We start from the raw sequence: 24084 nt of genomic DNA, 5'->3' as shown, positions 1-24084 counted from the left end.
GGCACTGGGTTCCAATCAGGACTCTAAAAACTATTGGGTGCTCCTTTTAATAGGTTGCACCTCCAGCTAAGCGTTGTGTGACAATGTTCTGCAATACAGTCACACACCCCTTGCCCACAAGGCATTTCCTGCACCTCCACAGCGAGCAAAGCTGTTCTCTGTTCTACACATGTGCAAGTGTTGAATAACATATTTTTGAAAGATTTAAATGTAGGCCCTCTGACTTCTTGAAAACCACTTCATTCTTTCGTGCAGACAGCCACGGCTGCAGTTTCCTTTCAGGGCCGAACTCTCCTATTTTGAGCTTCAGAGACTGTGAGCCCCAAACCAGAGAAAGCTAAGTCACGCTCAGGGCTCATCCCAGTTAGAGCCCTACTGGGCTGTGGCTGCTGCCCAGGGATGCCACCATGCTGATACCAGGCCTGAAGAGAACCCACAACCAGGCCCACCGTAAGGCAGCTGCATAATGTTCACTTACTTCCACGTACGCCATTGGGCTTCTCATGCAGGGGCTCCTCTGCAGAGTACTTCAAAAAGCAGCTGCTGGTGTGGCCTGAAGAGTGCAGCTCATTTGTTTTAAAAGGGAGACAGGGAATCTATGGTCCTCTAGATGTTGCTGGACTACAGGTCTCATAATCCCTGACCATGGGCCATAATAGCTGGGGCTGATGGGAGCTGGAGTCCAACAACAACATGAGGGCCACAGGTTGGGTTCACAGGTTCGCTGGGCTTTTTTTTAATCCCAATCACAACCTCCAAAGCATCACACATCAAGAGGAACCACCTGCTTTCTCAATGGCAAGCAGAGAAAGCGATTCCTCTGGTTTGTGCACAGTCATTGCAAAGCTTCAACCACTCACAGCAGTTACCAAAAAAAACTCCATAAAGATAATTCCCTTTATTAATAATAATAATATTAAGGCCTCTGTGCCAGAGGCAGTACCACAGTGAACATGTTACAGTAGAAGCACCTGAGCAGGAAGGAATTCAAGGAGTCTGGGAAGTCCTTTACAGGAGATACTGAATGTGGAAATTTTTCCTATGATAGTGGGCAGCTACAGTGCTGCAAGATTGATACACAGACAGGTAAGGGGCTAGGAGGCTAGGAAATAGCCGCTCCAGTGCAATTGGACTCAGTGTTTCTAAAGAGGCATAGTGCTGTGAAAATACATATATAAGTGTATGTGTGTGTGTTACATCTAGAAAATTTCACAAGAAAACCAAAATCACATTTACTTACAAAATGACTTAACAGAAGAACAAAGGAATTGGCTGCCCATGGGAATGCCACCTGAGTGTCAGCTTCCTGGCCTTAGCCAACCTGTGGGGAAACTTTGGCTCCCCACATGTTGCTGAACTACAACTTCCCATCATCCCTGCCATTGGCGATGAATGCTGGGGCTCATGGGAGATGTAGTTCAGCAACATCTGGAGGGCCAAAATTTCCCACCCCACCATGGGACTTTAGTGTCTGCATAGGTATCTCCCTTTACCCCACTGCCGCTGGGAGGCTAGCAAAAGAAAAGAAAGAAAAAAGTATGTGGAATGGTAAGAAGCGCAAAATAAGTTACTTAAAGCTGCTTAATTTGCATGATTGACATTGGCCATTGAATCCATCTTTTGTCAGTGCATAATTGAGGGAGATAGTTCAAAAGCAACAGATACACACACACCCCTGGCTTAACAAGTACCATGTCACATCCTGAAAATATTTTCAAGAAAACTTTGGATGCATTTTAAGAGCTTTTCTCTGAAGTAGGCACTGATTCAGGAGCCTATGAAGAAAGGAAGCATTCTGGAAAGAGAGGATAAAGAAAGAAGAAACACCTCTCTCCATATGTTCCTCCCTTGCTACAGCTATGGGGAAAAGGTCCCTGAAAAGATAGTTATGCTACAGTTTTAGGCAGAGTGCCTCACCCTGTCACAGCTCTCCTGTTGCTCAGGCAGGTGACAAAACATACCTGATGCTGTTCTCATAGAGCAAGGGAGCCAGTTTTGTAAAGTGCTTGTTTCTGCCTTTCAAAAGGTGGCAAAGAGAGATCCCGTAGGCAGTATTTAGCTAAACAGAACTAGGAAAGAGGTGGCATTGCCACTCTCTCTGTGGAAGGAGTCAAAGTGGGAGATCTATTTATGTATTCCTTAGAAAAGCAAGGGAGGGGAGGACTCTGTCCCCCCCCCTCCCCTGACCATGTTTCCCCAACTCCTTTAATTTTGCATAATATAGGTCACCTGCATAATTGAGGCAACCTCACTGTATAGCAAGGCCAAATGTGAAATACAATCCATTGGTAAAGCAACAGTTTGGCTGACAGAATCAACGTCTCTGTGTGGTGGATTATCATCACATGGGAAAGTCTAAAATAGGGTATCTAAAAATACAACCCAGGAGCCACAGAAGGCAAGCCTCTCTCTTCTTTCTTTTAAAGCAACTTTCTAGGACTCATTGTTGCAGGTGTTGGCTATAAATACAAGAGAGCCCCGTGGGTGGGAATCAGTGGCTCATCTCCGTTTCCCTTTCATAGTGTTCAGTTTTCGATCTTTAAGACCTGTTTCGTCCTCGTTCCCAAGTCCCTGGCAAAACAACCTGAAGGAAATTATTCAAAATTCTAAGAGGTCTCAAATGCTGTAACTGGAAGAAAGCAAGTTAGGTCAGGTTTATATACGTACACATATATCTGCAAATGTGTCTATTGGGTTTTTTGAACTCAGAATTAAGATTCTAGATACGTGGGCTTAGTTTGGAGGATTGAGAACATGCCGCAGACTGGCACACTCTTTCTCCCTTGCTTGTGATAATGTTGATTCATTGCAATTTGGTTTGCTATGATAACTGAATAAGGCAATCTGGGGGTCAGCACTACTCTCCAAACAAAATTATTTGAAACTGTCGCTCAAACGTGACTTACCAGCTAGCACTAAGCTTAGTGTGTGTTTTTTTCAGTTTCAGCATCATGGGAAACAATGGTTACAGCAAACATGACATGGGGAAGTGAACTGGTACCTAAGCAGGGGTTGGGGGGAGGGAAAATCTGCAGTGTGTTCCTGATCTGGTTTGGAGGATCATCCAAAACGAGCCAGCGGCTATGAGAAGCAGAGCATGCTAGAAAGAGGTAGCCTTTACTGTTCTATATGGGTGAAATCATAGCAGAAGTTTAAGTTGCTGGGGGGCTTTGGGATGGCTGGTGGAGCATCTGGGATGGGGATGTTCTCCAGATCCAGCAACCGCAGTTTGAGCTCCATAGACAGCAAGATGTCCAGGTCGCTCTGCGTCCGTTCACTCGCCATCTCTCGGCCCAGGAGCACGTTCAACCCATCGGTCCATAAGCAGAACTGAAGAAGAAGGAAAAGGGGGTTTGCTCGTCCCATCATCCATTAACTTCTAAGCTCCAGCTTGTGCGCTGAAGGAGGGGTTCACACAAGCACTTTCTGACAGGAAGCTGGTGTGATCCAGCAGAGCACTAATATTCTCACTGTGCTATTTTCACGTTGCTGCAAAAGGGCAAAGCAGGGATCAGAGGATTGTAGCCAATGCTAGCCCTTCTCAGAGTAAACCCATGGGTATGACTGACTTAGGTTCATTCACTTCAATGGGCGTACTCTGAGTAATGCTTAGTTGGATACAACCCACTGAGTTACAGATATGTTTAACACATCGTAGACCACTTCAGAACTCGTGCTGGGTCTGACTGCTAGAGTACTACTGCTGTCCCTTCTCTGCGCCTAAGCATTCCCCCTCTTTCCAATTGTTCAGGTGTGCCTGCCATTGCTTTTGTAGCCAAAACAACACCCTCCGTGCAGCAGCCATGGGGGAATCCCCAAGGTTTGCAGGAGTACACAAAACCTGGGGGGGGGGGCTCAAGTGGAGAGAAACCCCCAAACAGCCTGATGAGGACTGAGTAGCCACTTAAGGGGAGAAGGTCCTAGCTCAGTGGTAGAGCATCGCCTTGCACACAGAAGGTCCTGGGTTCAATCCCTAGCATCTCCAGGTAAGGCTGGGAGAAAACGCTGCCTGAAATCCAGGAGAGCCAATGCCAGTCAGGAGACAATAATAAGAAGCTAGATGGACCAATACAAGGCAACTTCCTATGTCCCTATGAGGATGCTACGCAGCTACAAAATGCTGTCTGGCTATCATGGAGAGGAGCTGGGTAGATGGGAGGGGAAGTGGAAAGGGAGATTGCATAGAGCACACCTGAGGGGAACTGTGAACAAGAGCACTTTATGCATCAGCATTTTCTTGCAGGTTCCACTTGAACCCTGCTCTATTGCAGAGAGAGACAAATACCCCATTCTGTTAAGATACAGGAGATCCTCTGCAGCACGTAGCTACTCACCTCATAGCGCGTAGGAGCAATGAAATTCAAATGTTCCCCCACATCATAGCTGATGGAAAAGGCAAGGTCTAGGAGATCCTGCAGGGAGGAAAGTGGGAAGAGATGCCAGGTGTTTTCAGTGATGCGGTTCCATCAGACCTTAGGGCAGAAATCCGGGCCCCCACTCAGCAGAATTACTAATTTACTAAATTTCTATTCTGGCCTTCCAACCAAAGGAGCCCAAGACATCAAACTTCAAAAAGTTAACACAATGCAGGTTTAAAAGTTAAAATAAAAACAACTTTAAAACATTTCAAAACAATTTGATAACCATCAGAAACCCATAGGCCATTTGAAAATTTTTGAGGGTCTTGGACCATTTTTCTGCCTATTGTAGCAACTATAATGCACTTATGCTAGATGCTGTATGCTTCTTCAATGTATTGTTACTGCTTTTTTATTTTATTATATTATATTAAAATTTGAACTCCATTAAAAAATCAATATGAGTATTTAATGCTAACAGACCTGCATGAAGCTGGTGGAGCACTGATGCTTTTCTGTTCAGGTCCTGCTTGTGGGTTTGCCACAGGCATCTGGCTGGCCACTGAGAACAGGATGCTGGACTAGATGGGCCAGGGGCCTGATCCAGTAACAGTAGGGGGAGAAGGTAGCTTGCATACATGTGCACAATTCCCCTATTTATATATGTGAGAGGAAAGGAAGAACTGAATGCAAACTGACCTTGTTCTGTTTGCCAGAGCTCTTTTCCTTGGTTTGTGGGCATTCCCGGCCAGTAAGCAATGCTTTCATATCTGCCACAGGAACTTTGGGCAAAGAAGCACACACAGATTAATACACCACCAGGCAACAAGGACAGATGTGCAGAGCTCAAACCAGGAGAACCACAGGATTCAGGAGCAGGGATAAGAATGTGCTCAATCCAAACCCTCCCACACGAATTTCTTCAAGCCAAGGGTGCAGCAGTGGTGGTGCTCCAGTCGTCGTTGGACTCCAATTCCCATCAGCTCCAGCCAGTGGTCAGGAATGATAGGAACTGGAGTCCAGCAACATTTGGAGAGCCACAGGTCCCCCACCCCTGGTTTGCAGGCACCTGGATGAGCGCTCGGGGAGGATGCTTGACTAGATGGACCTTGGCAGGATGTCCTTGACCAGATGCCCCAAGGGAAGACTTGTTCCTCCTCTGGGAGGGTGGCACCCTCTCCTTCCACCTCCAGGAGGGCTGCTTTTATATACTCCTTTAAGATCAACCTCGATGAGACTCTGCATATGGGCCCACCATCAAGATGTATTAGGTTGATGGGCACTTTCAGATATACTCAGTTGAGCACTGTGCTCTGCAGGTGAGGTTCTCCTGCAGATGCCATGTGACCAGGGAGTCCATTCCACACAATATAGGAATCGGGCCTTAAGTGTTGTGTCACCTCCCCTTTGGAATCCCTCCCGCCTTTGAATATTAGACAGAAAACTACTGAACCTTGCTCAACAAGACTTTTAAGTTGAGATATTTCCTAGTCTGCATCCGTATTAGAATTATTTTTATGATGTTTTTATCGCTTCATGTTTGCTGCCCTTTGGTAGCAAGGGCAGGATATAAATTTAATTAATTAATTAATTAATTAATTAATATAGAGAGAGAGACAGGGTCTTTTCAGTGGTTGCCCCATATTTCTGAGATACCCACTTTAGGGATTCTCGGTTCTCATTCTTGCTTTGGTGGCTTCCCACCTTTGCTCTTGTGAGTGGCACAACAGAGGAAGCAAAGCAGCCTCGGAAGCCATCATGAGAGCAGGAACATTGAAGGTCAGATGTGACACACGGGACAGGTCTGTACCTTTCTCCGGCAGGCTCTCAATTGGCAGGCTTTCTATGCCCTCTTCAACATCTCCGTAGTGCAGAAATTTGTGGTTGGGAGAAAGGCGGCAGAACCAGAGCTTATCTAGCAAGGAGAAAACAAGTCACAGCATGGAGATTATGGCTGCAAGAGCCCTTCCTGCAGTAGATCCAGTATGAGCTCCTTGCCTTCCAACTTCCTGACTCACCTGTTTCCTAGTAGTCTCCTCTCCCATCAGAAGCCTAAGACATGCAAGCTCCAGCTGCCCTTGCAATCCCTCAGTGGAGAACATGGCCTCCAGCCACTTACCCTGTCTCCGCCGGCTGCTAATTTTGCGGAAGAGTGTCCCTTCGCAGAGGTGGAGGAGTCTCTGCTGTTGGATCAGCTTGAGAAGCTCAGGTTTCAGGCGCTCTCTCAATTCCCTGGGGCAAAGCACAGTGGAAGAAAGAGTAACACTGCCTAATATCACAAGGCCCCATGATCTTTCAAGCGACCTCCAGCCTCATCCCTACTGCTGGAACGAGAACGTTCTCTCTGTTCAGGTATTCCCAGAGAGCAGAACATCCTCCCATTCTGTTCCAGCACTGAACTTCAAGCAAAGCAGATCTCTCCCATTGAGCTATGGCCCTTCCCCTAAAGGCTGATGGGAGTTGTTGGACTACAACACCCATCAGCCCCTACTAGCACAGCCAATGGTTAAGGATGGTGGGAATTGTGGTCCACAACATCTGGAGAGTCACAGTTTCTCCACCCTTTGATTTAGGGCTGTAAGAATTAGAATCACAAAGCCTGTAAGCCACATAGTCCAACATCCCTCTTGAGCAGGAAATCCAAAGCTAGAGCAGGGATTGCTACCTTGAGGTATCTCTTCAGGCACCAGATATACTAAAAATATTGATACAAGGCTCTACAGACACCTCACACAAACATATATCAAGGCCTCCTTACTCACAGGACGGGCGCAGCTAGGATCTCCTCCTGGTGCATCCGCTCCGTCTGCCGAAGACGCAGGATCTCGCTGTAGTTTAAGCTATTCACTCGACTCTTGAAGAGCTCCATTGAAGTAGGCCTTAGGGTGAGGATTCTGGTGATCTGCTCCCGAACCACCTGCATCACCTGCAGGGCCAGAGATTCATGCAATGGGTAAACAAATGGATATGACGCCCTATCCCCATCACTACCAAATTCCTCTCTCCCCTAAACTCTTGAAAGCCCCCTCAAGCATGTTCATACAGCAAGTGCTCAAATTACAAAAGAAAGGCTGGGGGAGACATAAACAGAATCAAGACACACTTTTGTTCCCTGACTCCCATCTAGTTTGCAACAAAAATCATACCAAATGTATCGATGTGCACGACTGCTGTGGCATTGTGAGTGGCTTTCGGCACTTTTATGTGGGAAAGCAGCATACAAATTGAAATAAATGAATAGTAGCCATCTAAAAGCTATAGTTAAGTAAGCCAGCCCCTCTCTGGCCTCCAGCACAGCACAGGATGGAGTATTTCAATTCAGTATCCAATAGCTCAAGACCAATATTTTGTCCTGGTTAACAGTCATCTATGAAAACTAAAACTGGAAATTTGTTTAATGGAATTTTAAAATTTAGGTATGTATCTGGTAGAGCGGGATATAGTAATTAATTTTTGTTTTTGTTGTTTGGTCAATTACTGGATTTTATGTAAGATTTAAAAAAATGGTATTCTAGTTCAATTAGTTTTGGTTTTCATCTTATTTATCATACGATGCCAATGGGTATGCATGGGACTGGCGGTGAAGCTTATTCGGTGACAGCAAGCCAGTTGCTCTCTATCAACCTAACTTGCCTCATAGAGTTGTGCGGAAAATAAATTGGGTACATGGGAGAATAAAATGGGTATTCGCCTATACATATCAATTAGCACATGCACATTTGCATCCTGAGCCCAAAGTCCCTGCTGCTAGGCCTCACCTTGTCAAAGTCTTCCTGTGTCGCACGCATTTCCTTCCAGGTCTTGTTCAACAGCTGGATGCAGATGCAGAAGAGTTCCTCAAAAAAGCTTTCTTGGCCGAAAAACATGGGGTAGAAGGCCTGGGCTGTCTCAGAGCCTGTCATAAAAGAGAAACACAATCCCTGGGTCTGTTTTTTTAAATCATCTCTTCCTCTCTCCTTTCACTTATGTTCCTCCAAATTCAATAACCATCCAAGAACATATTATGGTTCTTATATATACATCGAAACCTGAAACATCGGAGTCCTCCTTCTACTTCTAGTAATAGCCACAGCCTTTTTAGGCTACGTATTACCTTGAGGTCAAATATCATTTTGAGGGGCCACCGTCATCACTAATCTTCTCTCCGCAATCTCCTATGTTGGCACCTCCCTCGTTGAATGAATTTGAGGCGGGTTTGCAGTAGACAACGCAACCCTAACTCGATTTTTTACCTTCCACTTTTTACTGCCCTTCCTTATTATAGGCACCTCTATAGTTCACCTACTCTTTCTTCATGAAACAGGATCAAATAATCCTACAGGATTAAATTCCAACACAGACAAAATTCCATTCCACCCATATTACTCTTATAAAGACTTACTAGGTGTTATATTAACTGTTACTCTTCTCCTATCACTCGCCCTTTTTATACCCAACCTCCTAGGCGACCCTGAAAATTTCTCCCCCGCAAACCCACTAGTCACCCCACCACACATTAAACCAGAGTGGTATTTCCTCTTTGCCTACACAATTCTCCGCTCAATCCCAAACAAACTAGGAGGTGTTCTAGCACTACTTTTTTCAATTCTTATCCTTTTAATTGTACCTATAGTACACCTCTCAAAACAACGGACTTTAGCATACCGCCCACTATCCCAATTACTATTCTGACACACTAACATGTCACAACACACAGTTTGGAAAGCTCTGTCCTAAAGCATGGGTGGAGAGCATGGTACTCTCTAGATACTGCTGAACTCCAACTCCCATCAGCCCTCGCCAGCGTAGCCCAATGGTCAGGTTGATAGGAACTGGAGTCTGACAACATCTGAAAGGCCAGAAGTTCCTCACTGCTTCCCTAAGGGCTATGGGGGGTACGGGAGGAGAGCTCCCTCTGTCTTCCAGAGCACCATATTTTTAAATGCCTACGTTCATTCTCTACAGCTGGACACCACTATAAATTCCTTTTCCATCCAGGGCAACTTAGTTCCCCCTCCCCTCCCATTTTTAAGGCCTTGATTGTTCCTTTTATTGTTTCCTTCTCAGCTCTTTCACAGCACGTGTGGGGTGTGTGTGGCAGACTCTAGACTTATGGGATCTACTTTTTTTACTGTAACTCCAGGATCCACCAACCAGAACCAGGGCAAAATACTGTCTTGGGTTGGTGAACATAGGCTAAGAACTAAGGAACAGGACACACCTCCAAGCCCAGGAATGTGTGACCAGAACCAGAACCACACTCACACATCCTTCCACACAAATCCACTCCTTTTTGCCCATACCACATTATTTTTCAGCAATCTAGTTTAGGAAGAGAAAGCACTTTATAAAGGGCTGTTAGACAACTGCAAATCAGAAAGCCTTGCCAATTTGCCACAAAATGCTCCAAATACTGCACGTTGACGCCAATCTACCTCCTGCCTATGGTACCAGCCCTACAGCAGTGGAGAAACATTTTCCTATGGAAAACTGTGAATGCACTGGAACTGGGAGAAAGAAACCTTACTGCCAGCCCTGCCGGCTCATAAAGAAGGCCTCAATGGCAGAGTGTGAATGCCGGCAGAGGGACCAGAGTCGCAAGGCATCCTGGGTTCAGAGAGAGAAGGGAAGTACTAATACTCACAAGGCTCCCCCACGTGAAGGATCTCACAGAGCATGAAACAGAGCTGGATGCTACTCCGGGCAAATGGGCACTCGTGCTTATCTTCTCGGCTGCTGTTCTCAAGAATGAACTGAGAAGAAAAGGAAGAATGTCACAACCTCTTCAGGCCTGCAAGAGTCTCAAAAGCAAGCTTAGGGAGGCAGTATTTATTATATTAATTACATTACATTACGGTTGGAGAAAAGTGTCATGAAATTCAGAGAAGTGCAAATTTGGAAGGATAGCTGCGCTTCAGTTTGCCTATTGTTTTAGAAAGTGCAAATCAGGTAGGTTTCTGTTAAGTTCTGAACCAAACCGGATTTATTCCCCATCGCAGAGGAAAGTCCACCAGAGGGACACACTGCCCAGGGTGGGGGCATCTCAATCCTAGAGCCAGCCCCATCCCAAGCACATGGCTGCTACTGATTCCTGAAGTTCTGCTATAAGTTTGGGGGGTGGGGGGAGGAAAGGACCAGCATCACAAAGCAAACAAGCTCTTCCATTACCCTGCTGTAGGCACTTGGGAAGTGTCTGGAGAAATAGACCATGCTGTCTAGAGCAAGGAGCCCTGGAGGACTGCGCTGCAAATCCAGGGCAGGGTTAGTGTTATTCTGAAAAAGAAAGACATAACGCAATATTAGGGCTGCTTAGATTGGGGAGGGAGGGGAGGAGACACAACAGAAAACAATCCAAAAGACACAATAAAGAGGCAGTGTCTCAAAATGCTGAGGGGTAGAGGGCTCTCCTTCACTGCCAGGCCCTGACAAGCTGACTTAGAGATGAGTAGCAGTACTACAAGTCTGGCTGGGCCTAGCCACCATGGCAGAAAATAAAATGCCGGCATGACCCAGTTGCCCAGGGTTGTCTGAAGAGCTGGGCCAAAAACTTATAAAAGCAGGGGCCGCGGAGGGCAATGCAGGTGTCAGCAGTCCCAGCCAAGGTGGAAGCCAAGAAGGTGTCTGAAAAGTCTGACGAAGTCATGAAATTTGGTCTCTTTGACTGGCTTCCTGGGTCAGTGGTGGGCCCTGCTTTGGTTCTGGAACCCTGGCAGCTGTTAGGTGCCGACACAGGCAATGCCACCCTCTCAACAAAACTTGCCCTGTGGGTACTTTGAATACTTGCTGTGCTCTCTTCTTGTGGCATATAATCTATACCGGGCATAGAGGCCCAATGTGACCCTCTGGGCCTTTCTGTCAGGACATGTGAACTGTCACCCATCACCCAGGCCACAGCCCTTCCCTGGGCCTCCTTGAGCCCTTTTGCCAAGCTGAAATGTGTTTCTGAACTGTGACAATGCCTCCTGCTTGCCTCAAAGGAGTGTCTAGAAACCTCTGATTTCTGCAAAGCTGGCGTATAGCCAGCTGTCCTGAAGTAAGAGCCACAGCTACTGCCCTCCTGTACATATTTGCCTCTGGCCCCGTCAACTCCTGGCATGAGGCCCCCCAGAAGGTTCCCCACGAGGGAATGCGACCCTTGAGTTGAAAAGGGTCCTCCACCCCAGTCTATGAGGAACTTACCACAAAGCCCAGCTTCCGGAACTCCTTGGCACAAAGGGAGTGCCTGCGCTCGGTGTTAGAGCTGCTGGCGTAGGATTCGTTCTCAGAGACAAAGGCCGCATGTCGCAGGGACTGGAGGAGCTCCCTCTGATCCTGCACAGAGAATATCAACAGGGTTTTCCTTATGAGCTGGAGAGGCTGGGGAATGAGCCTGGCACCTTCTGCAAGCTTGCATTTAAACACTGGCCTGGCAGGCATAGGTGACAAGGTGACAGAGGCATCCAGGAGAACGGAGCTCTCCACCCCTTCTCAGCCAACCCCCAAAAGGGTTACAATCTCTGTGGGGCTTATTTACAAGGTGCTAAAACTCCACTCCACTGAGAGTTGAACTGTTTGTGCGACAATGAAGGTGTAGTTCTGCTGTGGAACAGTTTTTCCCTCCCACAAATTTCCAATCTGGGGTGGGCGTGGGGGGTGGAGGTGGGGGAGGTGGCTGGTGGGAAGGTGCTGGAGTGCTGGTCCAGGTTTGCACAACAAGCATGTTTTCAGCAGGCAAAAAAATATCAGAACTGACAGATTTCAACAGGAAGAGTGTTCCAAAGTTCGGGGTTGCTAAGCTAAAAGGCATGGAGAAGGCATGGAAAACTAAACTAAATATGAGGTAACCGTGGGACCAGTCAGGAGGGCTTCTCCAGACGATCGCAGCAATCTGGGACCAATGATCCTAGGCCATCAAACTTTGGGGCAATACAATGAAGTTGAGAGGCAAGCCACGAAAGTGAGGAAAAGGGTGCCGACCTGTAAATAGGGGTCCATAGGGGCCCTCATCTTCTGCTCCAGGAGGTTCAGCGTGAGAGACTGCAGCACATAGAGGTAGTGGGCCATCTCATCCCCAATGGGCTCAGAGGCATGGATGATGTTCTAAGGACGGAGAACAGCAGAGTCACCTGCATTGTCCTCCTTCCCTCCCTCCCTCCAACCCCCCACCCCTTATCCCCTGATCCCATATTCCAACTCCTCACAGCAGAGCTCAGTGGGGACAGGGGGTACCATCCACCAAGGCAAAATGGGCAGAAGAGAAGCCACAGAAGAAGGGGAGAAAGCTAGAGTGAGGACCCAGAGAAATCAGGCCAGTCAGTCAAAATGTAAGAGCGGGGATGGGAAGGCCTAGGGGCCTCTCTATCCAGCCCTTAGGACTCTCCCGGGCTTTCCCAGCTGCACCATCACAGGCCCAGCTCCTAACCCTCCATATCTGGCTGAACTATGTCTTCAAGCTCTTGCATGCCTGGGGTGGGGGCTAGAGAGGGGTGTGCATAGAAAGCAGCCTGTTGTACAAAGGTAACAATGCCCATTTGTTGCCCCACCCACTTTTGCCTCTGGCCCTGGCCACCACTGGCACGCGGCCCCTGGGAGATTGCAGTCCTCAGGCCGAAAAAGCTTCTCCATCCTCGTGCCTGAGAAGTGGGCACACAGGTGAGAAAGTGCAACGCTTATGACGAAATCTATGCCACACCGCCCACCACAGGCCACTTGCATGCTTTCACCTTGTGGATAAATTGCCGGAGGTTCTTCTTCCCCAGATACTCCATCATGGCCTGGAAGGAGAAAGGAGTCAGGGGGTCAGCCCCAAAACAAACCTCCCACCCCACCTTTCTTTCAGCCATGTGCACAGGTCCCCAGCACATCTGAGCAAGCATCCAAGTTCCAATTTCTTGCATCAGGTGGCAAAGTTCCCCACCCACAGACTACTTGGCCCCCTTGTCAATTCACAAGCTCCCCGTGCATGCCCTAAGCAGGCTGCAGGACAAGGGTGGTGACTCATGGCCTGCTAGCCCTCTGCCAAGATCAGGCACCTCTTTGCTCTCCCAGCCTGACACCAATGCAAAGAGGTTCTAAGAGGCTTGGGAAAGGAGGAGCTCTCTTTCCTGAACCTTGGAGACCTTCTTGAAATAGTGCTGCACCAAAGGGAGAATAGGCCCTTTCCTCTCCTTTTTTCCATCTAACACCCGTGCTGGGCTAAGAGAGGCTCCTTTCCTCCAAGACCAGTGATGCCACAGGGAAGTAAAATGATGTGGAAGGTAACATCGCCCCCCACTGATCAGCTAAAGAACAACGGGCTGTCTCTGCCTGTCTGAATGTCTGTGTGCATCTACTGTATGTATGGAAAGTAGCATGTTTGTTGTGTGTATGCATGCACAGATGAACAAATAAGTGAGCTTTGGCCAAGCCCACCACGGGCATGCAAATCTCACAGGGCGATGGACAATCTTCAGTGAGGCCCTTGGGTTTCAAAAGGTTAGTCACACCTGCTCTAACTGCCTCGCCTCACTCCCCACTAATGGTCCAGAATTTAGTACATCCACAATAGCTGTACACCTAGGAGAAAACACACATGCACTGGCTAAAGGTCTGCTTGGGAGAGACTGGGAGACACTGGGAATGAGAGTGTTACCTTTCCACCCCCACCCTCAATATTTGTTGTCACCGCTAGAGGGGGCTCTACCATCTCTACAGGAAGTGAATCTCCTACACCAACACCACTGGCTAAGGACTACCTGCTCCTCCTCTTGCCCTTCTGGGGCCAACAGATCTCCCTTACCCTCCTGTCGGGCTCTTTGGCATTGAGGAGCAGAGCAATAAGAAGAGCCATGGCTTTCAGCTGCAGCTGCTGGTTAGTTCTAGAGGAAAAGCAAAAGATTAGTATTGTTCAAATGCTGGAGGAGACTGGATCTCACCCGCACCCCCTGTGTGCCCTACCAAAGGTCCCCCATGTATATTCATGCTGAATGCATGAAAAGTTTAGTTAGTTGCAAGACGCAGGTACTAAAACCTACAGATGAGTGCTTGTCATACTGTTAACTAGGCACACAAGGACAGACTTCCTAAAGCTGCCTCTGGCAACCTGGCACCTTCCAGGTGTTCTGGGCTCCCAACTCCCATCAGCCCCGGCCAAGACAGCTTGTATGGAAGCCCCAAACATCTGAAGGATAACCAGGTTGAGGAAGACTGCGCTTAAAGAGTGGACAATGGAGGCCTTGATGGGAAGAATGCTTTAATGCCAACACCTGAGCAATAAAACCGAGAAGAGTAGAAAAAGAAGGAAAAAATGGCACCTGTAGGGAGGAAAACTAAATTGGCGGTGGTTTGTTCTGGGCTTACACTTGCAAAAGGCCAATGAGACGATCCAGAGTCACTTGCTGCTTGACCAGCTCAAAGAGAGAATGGCTGGTTGGCACCATGTTCTCCAAGATGGCCAATGAAATCTGCTGGATTGAGGCATCCATCGGGACAATGTTGACATAGCTCACGATCTGCAGCCAAGGAACAGGAATGGACAGAATCATAAGTCTGGGAGGCGCCAAAGCCCCAGCCTCATCTATATTTTTCCTGGCGTCTCCCATTGAATCCTGGAAACTGAAGTTTTCCAAGGATGAAGATAATTGATTTTATTTATTTATTTAGATCCCAATTATTTCCAGAACCAGGACTCAAGACAGCTGACAAAATTTAAAACAAACACAAATTGTATGGTAGAATATCCTGGGAAGATTCACAGTTCCTAGGATGTATTGGAGCAGGGCCAACCCACTCCCCAAGGCAGCACCCCACCACCTCCACTGACAGTGCAGAAACAATGGCAGCATCAGCCCTGACTTCCCGTGAGATCTCAACAAAATCTCAAGATCTCGCCAGAACCTGCCCCCATCATCACACTACTTTGCGCCACGCAACCTAGATAAGGGATGCTTTGGTGTGAGTGGTGCAGCAGCAGGGCAAGGCAGCACTTCTCATTTCATCTCAAGTGGAAAATGGGGTGCACTACCCTTGCACTGAAGGCACTCTTTCCTTTAAAAAGGAAACATATCCTGTGTGGGGACTTGCATAGAGGTGCTATAGAGCAGAACACTCTAGGTTCAGCCCTTAACATCAGAGCCAGCTCCAGATGTGCACAGGTCCTTGGCATGCCACCTCAACCACAGTTAAGGATACTGCGAGTTATAGCTCTGTGAGTGGGGAACTACAGTTCCCAGTCATGTGCTTTAAATGCGTGTTGGGTGTGCTTTAAAAGTATGGTGTGGATATGCCCAAAGCCCTTGAGCTTGTTTCCAATGGGTTGCAAAAACAAGATGAGCTGCCATTAATGGATAGGTAACCTTGCCTTTTTGATGAATGCCGGACTGAGAGTCTCCCAGGAAACGAAATCGTGCTCCATCAGCTCCACGAAGGCCTTAAGAGCATAGGCTAGAATCTCCCCTATACTGGAGCAACAGACAGCAAACAGGGTAAGAGAGCCCCAGAGAGGCCACCCAGGAGGGCCAAAGTGCAGCTGGAACAGAGACACCCAGAAACGACAGGAAGGATGCATTAGAGACACCTAGAAAGGAAGAGAGAGGGGAGAAAGAGAAAGGAAGACAAAGGAGAAAAGAAGAGAGAAGGAGAACGAGAGGTGACGAGAAGGAAGTTCTGTATAAGCTCAAATTCCTAGAAAAGGCCAAGGTGGTGAAGCAGGTGGTGAAGAGTTCAGAAAACCTCAACTTCTGCCCCCATAAACCCCAAATTTGGCAAATGGCATATGGAAAGAAAATGTACTTCAAACATTAAAAAATTACTTGATTAATTCTGGAGCGTTTATGGGTGAGAGTCAACCAAGTTTTACTAAGGATAGACGCAGTGCAATGAACAAACATGACAAGGTCCATTAATTCCAATAGATCTGCTCTGAATAAAACTTCCCTGAGTACTACTCTGTACAGTTGCTGCCTTCCGCCCCCTCCCTTACTATAGTTTCTCTTTCTCAACCCATCCTACCTCACAGGTTTTATTTATTTATTTCATAATATTTATATACCACTTGATTTTTGGATGTTGTTGTTGTTGGGTGTATCTGTTTTCAAAAAAACACCCTGTCAAAGCAGTTATTTGGAAGGTTGTTGCAAGGATAACATGGCTATGGAGAAAAAAGAAAATGCGGGGAGAACCATGTACAATGGGAGGAATGAAAAAACCCAGGTTGGGGGCTGGTTCTGCAATGGGCGGTTACTATGGAATAGTAAAAATGGCCTTTAGCCATTTTTTATGGGGAATCCTGTGTCACATCTTAATCCTAACATGCTCCCACTATGTTTTCCATGGTAGGCTTCCTTTTTTGTTTTTAACATAACTTCTCCAGGTATAGATGGCCTATCACACAACTACAGTGGTGCCTCGCAAGACGAAAAGAATCCGTTCCGCGAGTCTCTTCGTCTAGCGGTTTTTTCGTCTTGCGAAGCAACCCCATTAGCGGATTAGCGGATTAGCGCTATTAGCGGTTTAGCGGCTATTAGCGGCTATTAAAGGCTTAACGGATTAGCGGATTAGCTGCTAAAAGGCTATTAGCAGCTTAGTGCCTTAGAAAAAGGGGGTGGGGAGCGGGGAAAAATCGCAGGAACTCGCAAGACATTTTCGTCTTGCGAAGCAAGCCCATAGGAAATTTGTTCTGCGAAGCGCCTCCAAAACGGAAAACCCTTGCGTCTAGCGGGTTTTCCGTCTTGCGAGGCATTCGTCTTGTGGGGCACCACTGTATCTTGACTAGCTGCAGTCTGTGCAGAGTTCTCTAGCTGTTTGTGTCTGTCAGCTCTACGGCTTTAATCTTTCCTGTTTCCAAACTGCATCGTCTCCCTAGGTCTGTTCTTTTATTCCTCTAGCACCCCAAACTGCAGCTGGGTGGGGAGTTGGGAAATCCTTATTGCGAGTGCAGTTGAAGGAATGCTACCTTAAGCCTTCCCCAAACACAATGACCCCACTGAAAATCCACCCCACCTCCTCCACCAAGCTACATTTCGGGCTGAAAAAAAGGACTTCACAGTTGACTATAAAATGCAACTTGGATTCCAGAAGTATGAAAGCACAAGCTGGATGCTGCTAAATCATCCACAGGTTTCTGGGTTACAAGATATAGTCCTTCTCAATACATGAGACCTGCCAGCTGCAAACCCAAACCACCGACTGCTGAGAAGGATTCCCCTCAGCCTAGCTATAGAAATGGAGATATGACAGGCATGGGGAACCTGAGGCCCTAGGATTCCATCTCCTATCAGCCTCAGCCTGCATGGCCAATGTTCAAGGATGGATGGGGGTGGAGTCCTAGAAAATCTGGAAGACCACAGGTCCCTCACCCATGTGTTATACACTGGCAAATCCTTTATGAAGGTATTCTGCATAAAGGATCCTCAGAGTTGGCCAGAAAGAAGCATCAGCTGCAGCCAAAGTGGATGGGGGAAGACTTGGTTCAGTGACGGCATCTGCTTTGCATGCAGAAGGCCCCAGGGGTCCTGGAGAGCCACTGCCAGTCAGTGAAGACAGTACTGAGTTAGTTGGACCAATGGTCTGACTTGGTACAAGGCAGCTTCCTATGTTCCCCTGTGAAGTTTGGGGGTCTCTGAAGCTTTCTCCCCCACCTGGGATACTCACTTGTTATCTTCTTCCACAATGAGGAAGAGCTGGTTGAGGCCATTTCTGCTAATGAACTCCTGGGCAAAGGCGACGTCTCGGGAGAGGACCGCCAGTTTCTTCAGAGACTCAGACTTCACGTCCACGTTGTTGCTTTGAATCCCACCATGTAACTTTGCTGCCTCTTGGTCCTGCCAAGCAGAATTTTTGGCTTTTTAATTTTAGACAGATCCAAGCAGCAGGCACATTGGGAATACCATGCGCCATTCCAGGTCTCCCATCTCGGTGTGGAAGAAGAACGAAAAACGGAACACAAGTCAATAAAAACAAGACAATAGCAAGGACCACAAATATTTTTGCCTTTTGTCGCAGTTACATACTATATTTTGGTATTTCTAGGGCTGGATGTTTGTGGAGCTTTTCTGCTGACCTTTAAATGTTTTATTGCATTCTGACCATGTTTTAATTCTAAATCTCATCGGGAGGAGTTTTCTTCTGTTATAATGGCAGTAAAAAAATGTTTTTAAATAGAACAAATGAACAAAATAGATTTAGGAAAGGGTAAAAATCACACCTCAGGCAAGGAGGGGACATCTGAAAAATGCTTTAAAAAATCATGCAAGATGAAAAATGCTTTAAAAAATCATGCAAGATAAAAGTAGATACGCAGAACAAGTGAGAACTGCAACAAAATGTTGAAGCATGAAACATTTCTGTTGAGTGTGCCAGCCAGACATCCATGCTCTACTCTAGAGTATGCCGTTATATTTCCCTTTCCACTTGCTCTTCCATTCTCACATGCCACCAGCCAGCAATTCAGTCCATCAGCATTCTAGGGCTCAATCCTGACTAGACTGTTTCCTGTGTCCCCACCATCACCACTTGCTTGGAGCTATTCCTCCTACAGATCTTTGGTCCTTCTGCAAATCTAAGTGACACCTCCCTCGGGTGTGGGTGGCTGGATAGTGACACTTGGTTATTGTGTAAGCAACATCACTCACAGACTGAACATCAGAAACAGATGGAAGGATTGCACTTCCTTCTTTATACCAGAGTTGGTGTAAAGGAGCAGTTAACCCTTTTCTGGTCAAGGGCCACATGGATGCACGGTCAACCCTCTGAGAGCTTCCCATCAAAGTGGGCATGACACAGTTATCGAGGGACCACAGTTATCTCATTGTACATTTTTCATCTTAACAATTGCATAACTGAGCCTACCGGAGCGGTGGTCAGTTGCAGAATGCTCCCATTCTTAATCTCCCCGCGATTCTGGCAAAAACAAAGAAAAGAAAATGGTTGCACAATCAAAATTTGGCACAGAATATAGAATCAAGCAGGGGGCAACCACTAGGAAAGAAGACCAATGATATAAGCCAAATGTACTCACCGATTCTGTGATGTACGCTTGCTGCCCATCCACATACTGCAGAGCGTAGCGCTCCGAATTATTCAAGTTCCACCTGTATTGGAGACCACCCGTCAGAGTTCTACAACAGCAGGGATCACAAAAGCATCTGCATGTCCTCAGGCAAATTCGACCAGCTCTAAAGGACATATTCCCATCCCACAAGGAGGCAGAATGCATCTGATGGGCAGATCAATTTCTACAGTATTCAGTTCAACATGGGGGGGGGGGGGGCGGAATGACCTAAGCTTGTTTTGTTTTTTTAAGAGCAGCAACACTGTTTGCTTTTTTGAATGTCAATAAGAATGGTCCCTGATTCTTTTTAATTTAAATACTTTTTAAAAATGCAGTTGTCAATCACCATTTCAGCAGCCACCACAAAGAAGAGGGAACGACTCTTCCAAGTGGATGCCATCTAGGACAAATGCAGGCATCACTGAAAACCTAAAAATGTAAGCTTCTTGCTTCAGACTTCATAAGAAGAGCCCTGCTGGGTCAGGCCAAGGGCTCATCAGGTCCAACACCCTGTTCTCACGATGGCCAACCTGGTGCCTAAGGGAAGCCCCAAAGAGGGGACCTGAGTGCCCCACTGCTCTCCTCACTTACGATTCCCAAGCCACTGACATCCAGAGGTATACTATCTCTAACAACGAAGGTAGTACTGTTTTTACCTATATGCAAATGGATGAAAAGGTAGATTGATAGACTAATACTCAAACCATTTCAGCTTTCTTTAAACAGAGAACAGCCCTTTAAAAGAAAAAGAAAAAAACTACCTCTATTTATTCACACTTTAAAGAAGTGTTTAGGGCTGTGTGTGAACTGCCCTAAAATGAATTAAATTCTATGCCAAAATCAGTTGAATTCTGAAGCTTCCATAAATCATGCACATGAAAACTCATTGTGCAATTTTGTAAAACATATGTTTTGCTCCGTTTATTCTGCAATGTTTATACATATATTCTGGTTTTGCTAATCATGAACAAAGCCAAAGAGCTTTGTAAAGCACCACTCCCTGTGTGGTAGCAAAAATCATCTGTCTTGTGGCACCTTAGCAGATTTATTATGGCATACGTTTTGCAAACTAGAGTCCAGACTGACTCCATCATAAGTTTGGCAGCCTTTAAGGAGCAACAAGATTCTGTTTTGCTTACACAGGACACAGAAGCTCCATCATTGGACTCTGAAAATCTTATTCAGTTCACTCCACTCCAGCAACAGACATCTAACCAGGCTTTGTTCACAAACACACTTTCAAGCGTATCTTTGCAACCATCTCTAGCGCAATAAGTTATTTAAAAGTAAAAGGGAATGCCTGCAGCCAGAGTTTGAGGAAACCAAATCCTGCAGCCAACGTCACATTTTGGGCTTAGACAGAATTGTGGTGCTTGTACATACATGCAGTCTTGGGCGTATAACAACAGAGTTGAAGATATTACTCATGCATAAAGCTGGAAAGAGTAAACAAAGTTAAAGCTCAACATGTTCATAGAAAACTATGGTAGATTTTTGCAGAAAGTTATGGAGTATGGCTTTCTAGCTGGAAAACGTCTGCGTAACAGTCGGCAGTTCACTCCTTGCCCTCTAAGCTGCTCTAATTCAAGGTGAAGGTGGAAAGCAGAGGCTACTCACGCGTCGCAGACCTCTTTCACAACTGCCGACAGCGGCTTGGCCTGAAAGTAAAAGCACACGGCACATGGAGACCAGATTCCATACACAGGAGAAACAAAACCATTTCCATTCTAGATAAAATATGCCCAGAAGGATCCCAACCTGGACGTGGTCCTGCTTTGGGTAACAGTTAAGCCAGGAACCCCTTCCTAGGACAAAGCACAGAAGGTTAAGGCAGCAATGCATTCACCTGATTAAGCTCAATGAGCTGGGGGATGGCGCCCATCATCTGGACAGCAATTTTCACAACATCTTTGGAGGGCGGCATGGTGCTGCCTCACCTGCTCCCACCTGAGAGAAGAACACAGGAGTTAAGAAGGCCTTTAGAGAAGTAGCCACAAGAGGAATCCTCTGGAATCCCCTGCCACTGAGAGCGAGGAAGCCCATTTAGGAACCAGAAGCTCGTTTTGCGTATTTGCTGCTAGGTTCTCAAAACTTTGTAACAGGGGAGGGGAATTGCAGGCCCAGATCCACACCTTTCAGTCTGGCCCATGGGACTCTCCCCAGGCCACAAACCCTCACCGGTTTTGTTCACACCCTCCTTGAGTGTGTGAGCCAGCGCTTGGCTGAAATGCGTCCTTGAACTCTGATAATGGCTCTTGCTTGCCTGGATGGAGGATAGAGACAGGTGGGTTAATAGGTGTAGATATTAGCCTACTTCACAAAGGCAAAAATTCACATCAATTGCTCCGCCCACTTTTGCCTGTAGATCCACCTACCAAAGGTGGCTTGGAAGGAAATGCATCCCTTGGACTGAAGGAAGTTTCCAACCCCTGGTTTATAACACCCAGGGCAGAACTTTGAGGCAGATGTCCAGGGATCCACTGAGCACAACAGGAACACGGAGCTGCCTAAAAATGAGTTGGACTCTTGGTCCATCCAGCTTAGTATTGTCTACACTGATTGGTAGCAGCTCTCCAGAGTTTCAGGCAGGCAGTCTCTCCCAGTCCCACCTGAGATGCCAAGGATTGAGCTTGGAACCTTCTGCATGCAAAGCAGATGCTCTACCATTGAGCTAAGGCCCTTTCCCAATGAACAAGAGGACCTCCAAGCCCAGCAAGGTTGTCTTCCCACATTTTAAAGATGGTGAAGTAAAAATACAAGGCACTTTGCACTTGCTCAAGCTCCAAAAAAATACCCCAGCTCTCAGGCTATCCCTGAAATATAACTTTTTTTGGAGCGGATATCATAAGGAGAAATAAATTACGAAATGGAACCAAATCACCCCTGACTCCGGAAACCAGTAATTAGCCGCTTAACCCTTTTTGTCCCAAAGTCAAAATTCCTCTCTCTGGAACTTTGAACACGACATGCAGCTACTCTGATCTGGCAGGATTTTGCAAAGCTTCCCTCGCACCGTCCCGCCGCCTGCAGATCCCCCAGTTCTCCCCCACGTCCGTCGATCCCTGCGGGGGTACGATGGATCCTCCCCCCTGCTTCGCTTTCAGCCTCTGCCCTCCAAACGGTGGCTGCCTCCCTTCGTCCCCAAACGAGGGGTGGAGACATACCCGCCGCGGGAGAGTGGAAAGGGACGGCGGCCCGGATGAACCACGCCGCCCGCCTCCTCCGGGAAAAGAAGGCGCCCTGCAGAGAGCAGCCCCAGCCAGGCTCCTGCAAGGGACCGGCGCGCACCTCTGCAAGCAGGTGCCCTTGATGGGGTCCCCGGAGGACGCGCCAAGGAGGTCTCGTCCGGGCGCTCGCCGTCTCCTTCGCCTCCTCCTCCCGCCTCGTCTTCCGATCTTCGCCGCCAGAACGCGCTGGCCCGGCCTCCTCCTGCTCAACTCTCGGTAGTTCCGGGGCGGTGGCTGGGCTCCCCCCCAACCACGGGTGCGGAGGAGGAAGACGAGCGTCCCCGCCCCTGGGGAGGGCTAGGAAGTCCGGATCCCTCCAGTACCGTCCAACACGCCGGGGCGCCCCCGGCCGGCGGCGCGCAGCCCATCGCCGGATCCTCAGGCCCCCAGACGCCTCGCTTCCCGGCCCCTCTCCGGCAAATGCCGTCGCGGCACCGGCTTCGTGTAAAAGTGGGGAAGCTTCTCCCCGTTTCCAGCAAAAGGTTCCAGGGTGCCGCATTTCCTCACGTCGGGGGTGCGGGCGCGAAGAGGTTGCCGTCGAAAGGGGAGCGGGGCTTGGCAAAATCAAAAGCGTGGTGGCCATGATCCCAGCCTCTATCAGTGGTTAAGTAGTAATGATTCCTCTCCTCCCGGGCTTGGTGGTCCGGGATTTCTAAAAGTCAGTATGGTTTGGGATGGGCGGTACCCAGAGCAAGATGCTCCCTAACCGTTTGGTCTCTCCTTCTGAGCAGCAATCTGCCATCAGGATAAGGCTCTGTGGGCGGCAGGAGCCTCAGGGCAAGAGTCCCCAAACCCACTGAGCGAGGCAATGCACAAAATACCTTTGGTGTAGTCACAGTGGAGTGGGGGGGGCGTGGCCCTGGGTGCACCATGGGGGGCATGAACCAGGCACGCCCACACCCCAGAGTCCCCTCTCACACCTCTGCCAGACCAGCAGTTCTGGCAGAGGAGAGTAGGCAGCAATGCTGCCATCCACTCTCCTGGACTGGGGCACATGAATGTGTCCCTGCCGCAGCAGACTCCCTCTGTACACACCCCACATGGCTGACCTGGGTGCTATTTAGAGAAGTTCCACCACTGGGTAGCCAGCATGTTCACTCTCTTGTCTCAGCGACGTCTACACTGGCTTGGTCACCTCCACAGAATGGAAGATAGCAGAATGCTCAAGGATGTGCTCTAGGGGAGCTGGCTCCCGGTACCAGACCCATTGGCAGATCAACTCTGTGTTACAAAGATGTCTGCAAACGTGGCATGAAGGCTGGCAACCCCTACCCCATGATGCAGGCAACCGCAGTACCTGGAGACCATCAGTTAGGTTGTGCATCCATAGCAGTGACCAGAGGAGGAATGGCTGCTGGGAGGAGCGCAGAGAGAAGAAACGTCATAGTGCATCTACAGCAGCAGCACAACAACCAGAAGCCTTCATCTGCCCCAGCTGCAACTAAACATCTCTCCTGTATCAGTCTCTACAGCCGCAGAAGGCACTGTAACCTTCCAGCAGTTTGACTGCCTA

General features: G+C 47.9%; 1 protein-coding gene across 5 annotated transcripts; it reads right to left on the bottom strand.

Moving 5' to 3' along the window:
- Positions 1-883: 883 nt before the first annotated feature.
- ELMO3 (engulfment and cell motility 3) lies at positions 884-22561 on the bottom strand. Of its 5 annotated transcripts, none has more exons than XM_083452481.1 (22): positions 22509-22561; positions 21523-21607; positions 21191-21291; positions 20962-21002; positions 19312-19384; positions 19143-19193; positions 17946-18115; positions 15655-15754; positions 14655-14806; positions 14095-14173; positions 13040-13090; positions 12294-12416; positions 11517-11648; positions 10506-10610; positions 9982-10090; positions 8117-8253; positions 7121-7284; positions 6478-6590; positions 6169-6273; positions 5058-5140; positions 4335-4412; positions 884-3330 (listed from the first exon to the last, which is right to left on the bottom strand). In XM_083452481.1, the coding sequence occupies exons 3-22, from the start codon at positions 21266-21268 to the stop codon at positions 3118-3120; spliced, it is 2157 nt and encodes a 718-aa protein (XP_083308607.1). In that variant the 5' UTR covers positions 21269-21291; positions 21523-21607; positions 22509-22561; the 3' UTR covers positions 884-3117. The 5 variants fall into 5 exon arrangements, with proteins under 5 accessions (XP_083308607.1, XP_083308608.1, XP_083308611.1 ...); XM_083452482.1 differs by lacking the exon at positions 22509-22561 and adding an exon at positions 21720-22413; XM_083452485.1 differs by lacking the exon at positions 22509-22561 and having other exon boundaries at positions 15655-16687; positions 17051-18115.
- Between the last annotated feature and the right edge of the window lie 1523 nt (positions 22562-24084).

This window comes from Podarcis tiliguerta (assembly GCF_965153285.1).
Source record: "Podarcis tiliguerta genome assembly, chromosome: 8".
NCBI lineage: Eukaryota > Metazoa > Chordata > Lepidosauria > Squamata > Lacertidae > Podarcis > Podarcis tiliguerta.
The sequence above is the reverse complement of the archived record's forward strand: the minus strand, read 5'-3'. Positions and strand labels throughout refer to the sequence as shown.

Bases quoted from the DNA above. Each gene is read 5' to 3' on its own strand.
- ELMO3 (XM_083452481.1), bottom strand. From the start codon at position 21,268: ATGCCGCCCTCCAAAGATGTTGTGAAAATTGCTGTCCAGATGATGGGC. The intron at 21,003-21,190 runs GTGAATGCATTG...TTTTACTTTCAG, and splicing joins AGCTCATTGAGCTTAATCAG to GCCAAGCCGCTGTCGGCAGT. The intron at 13,091-14,094 runs GTAAGGGAGATC...TTCTCCTTCCAG, and splicing joins CCAAAGAGCCCGACAGGAGG to GCCATGATGGAGTATCTGGG.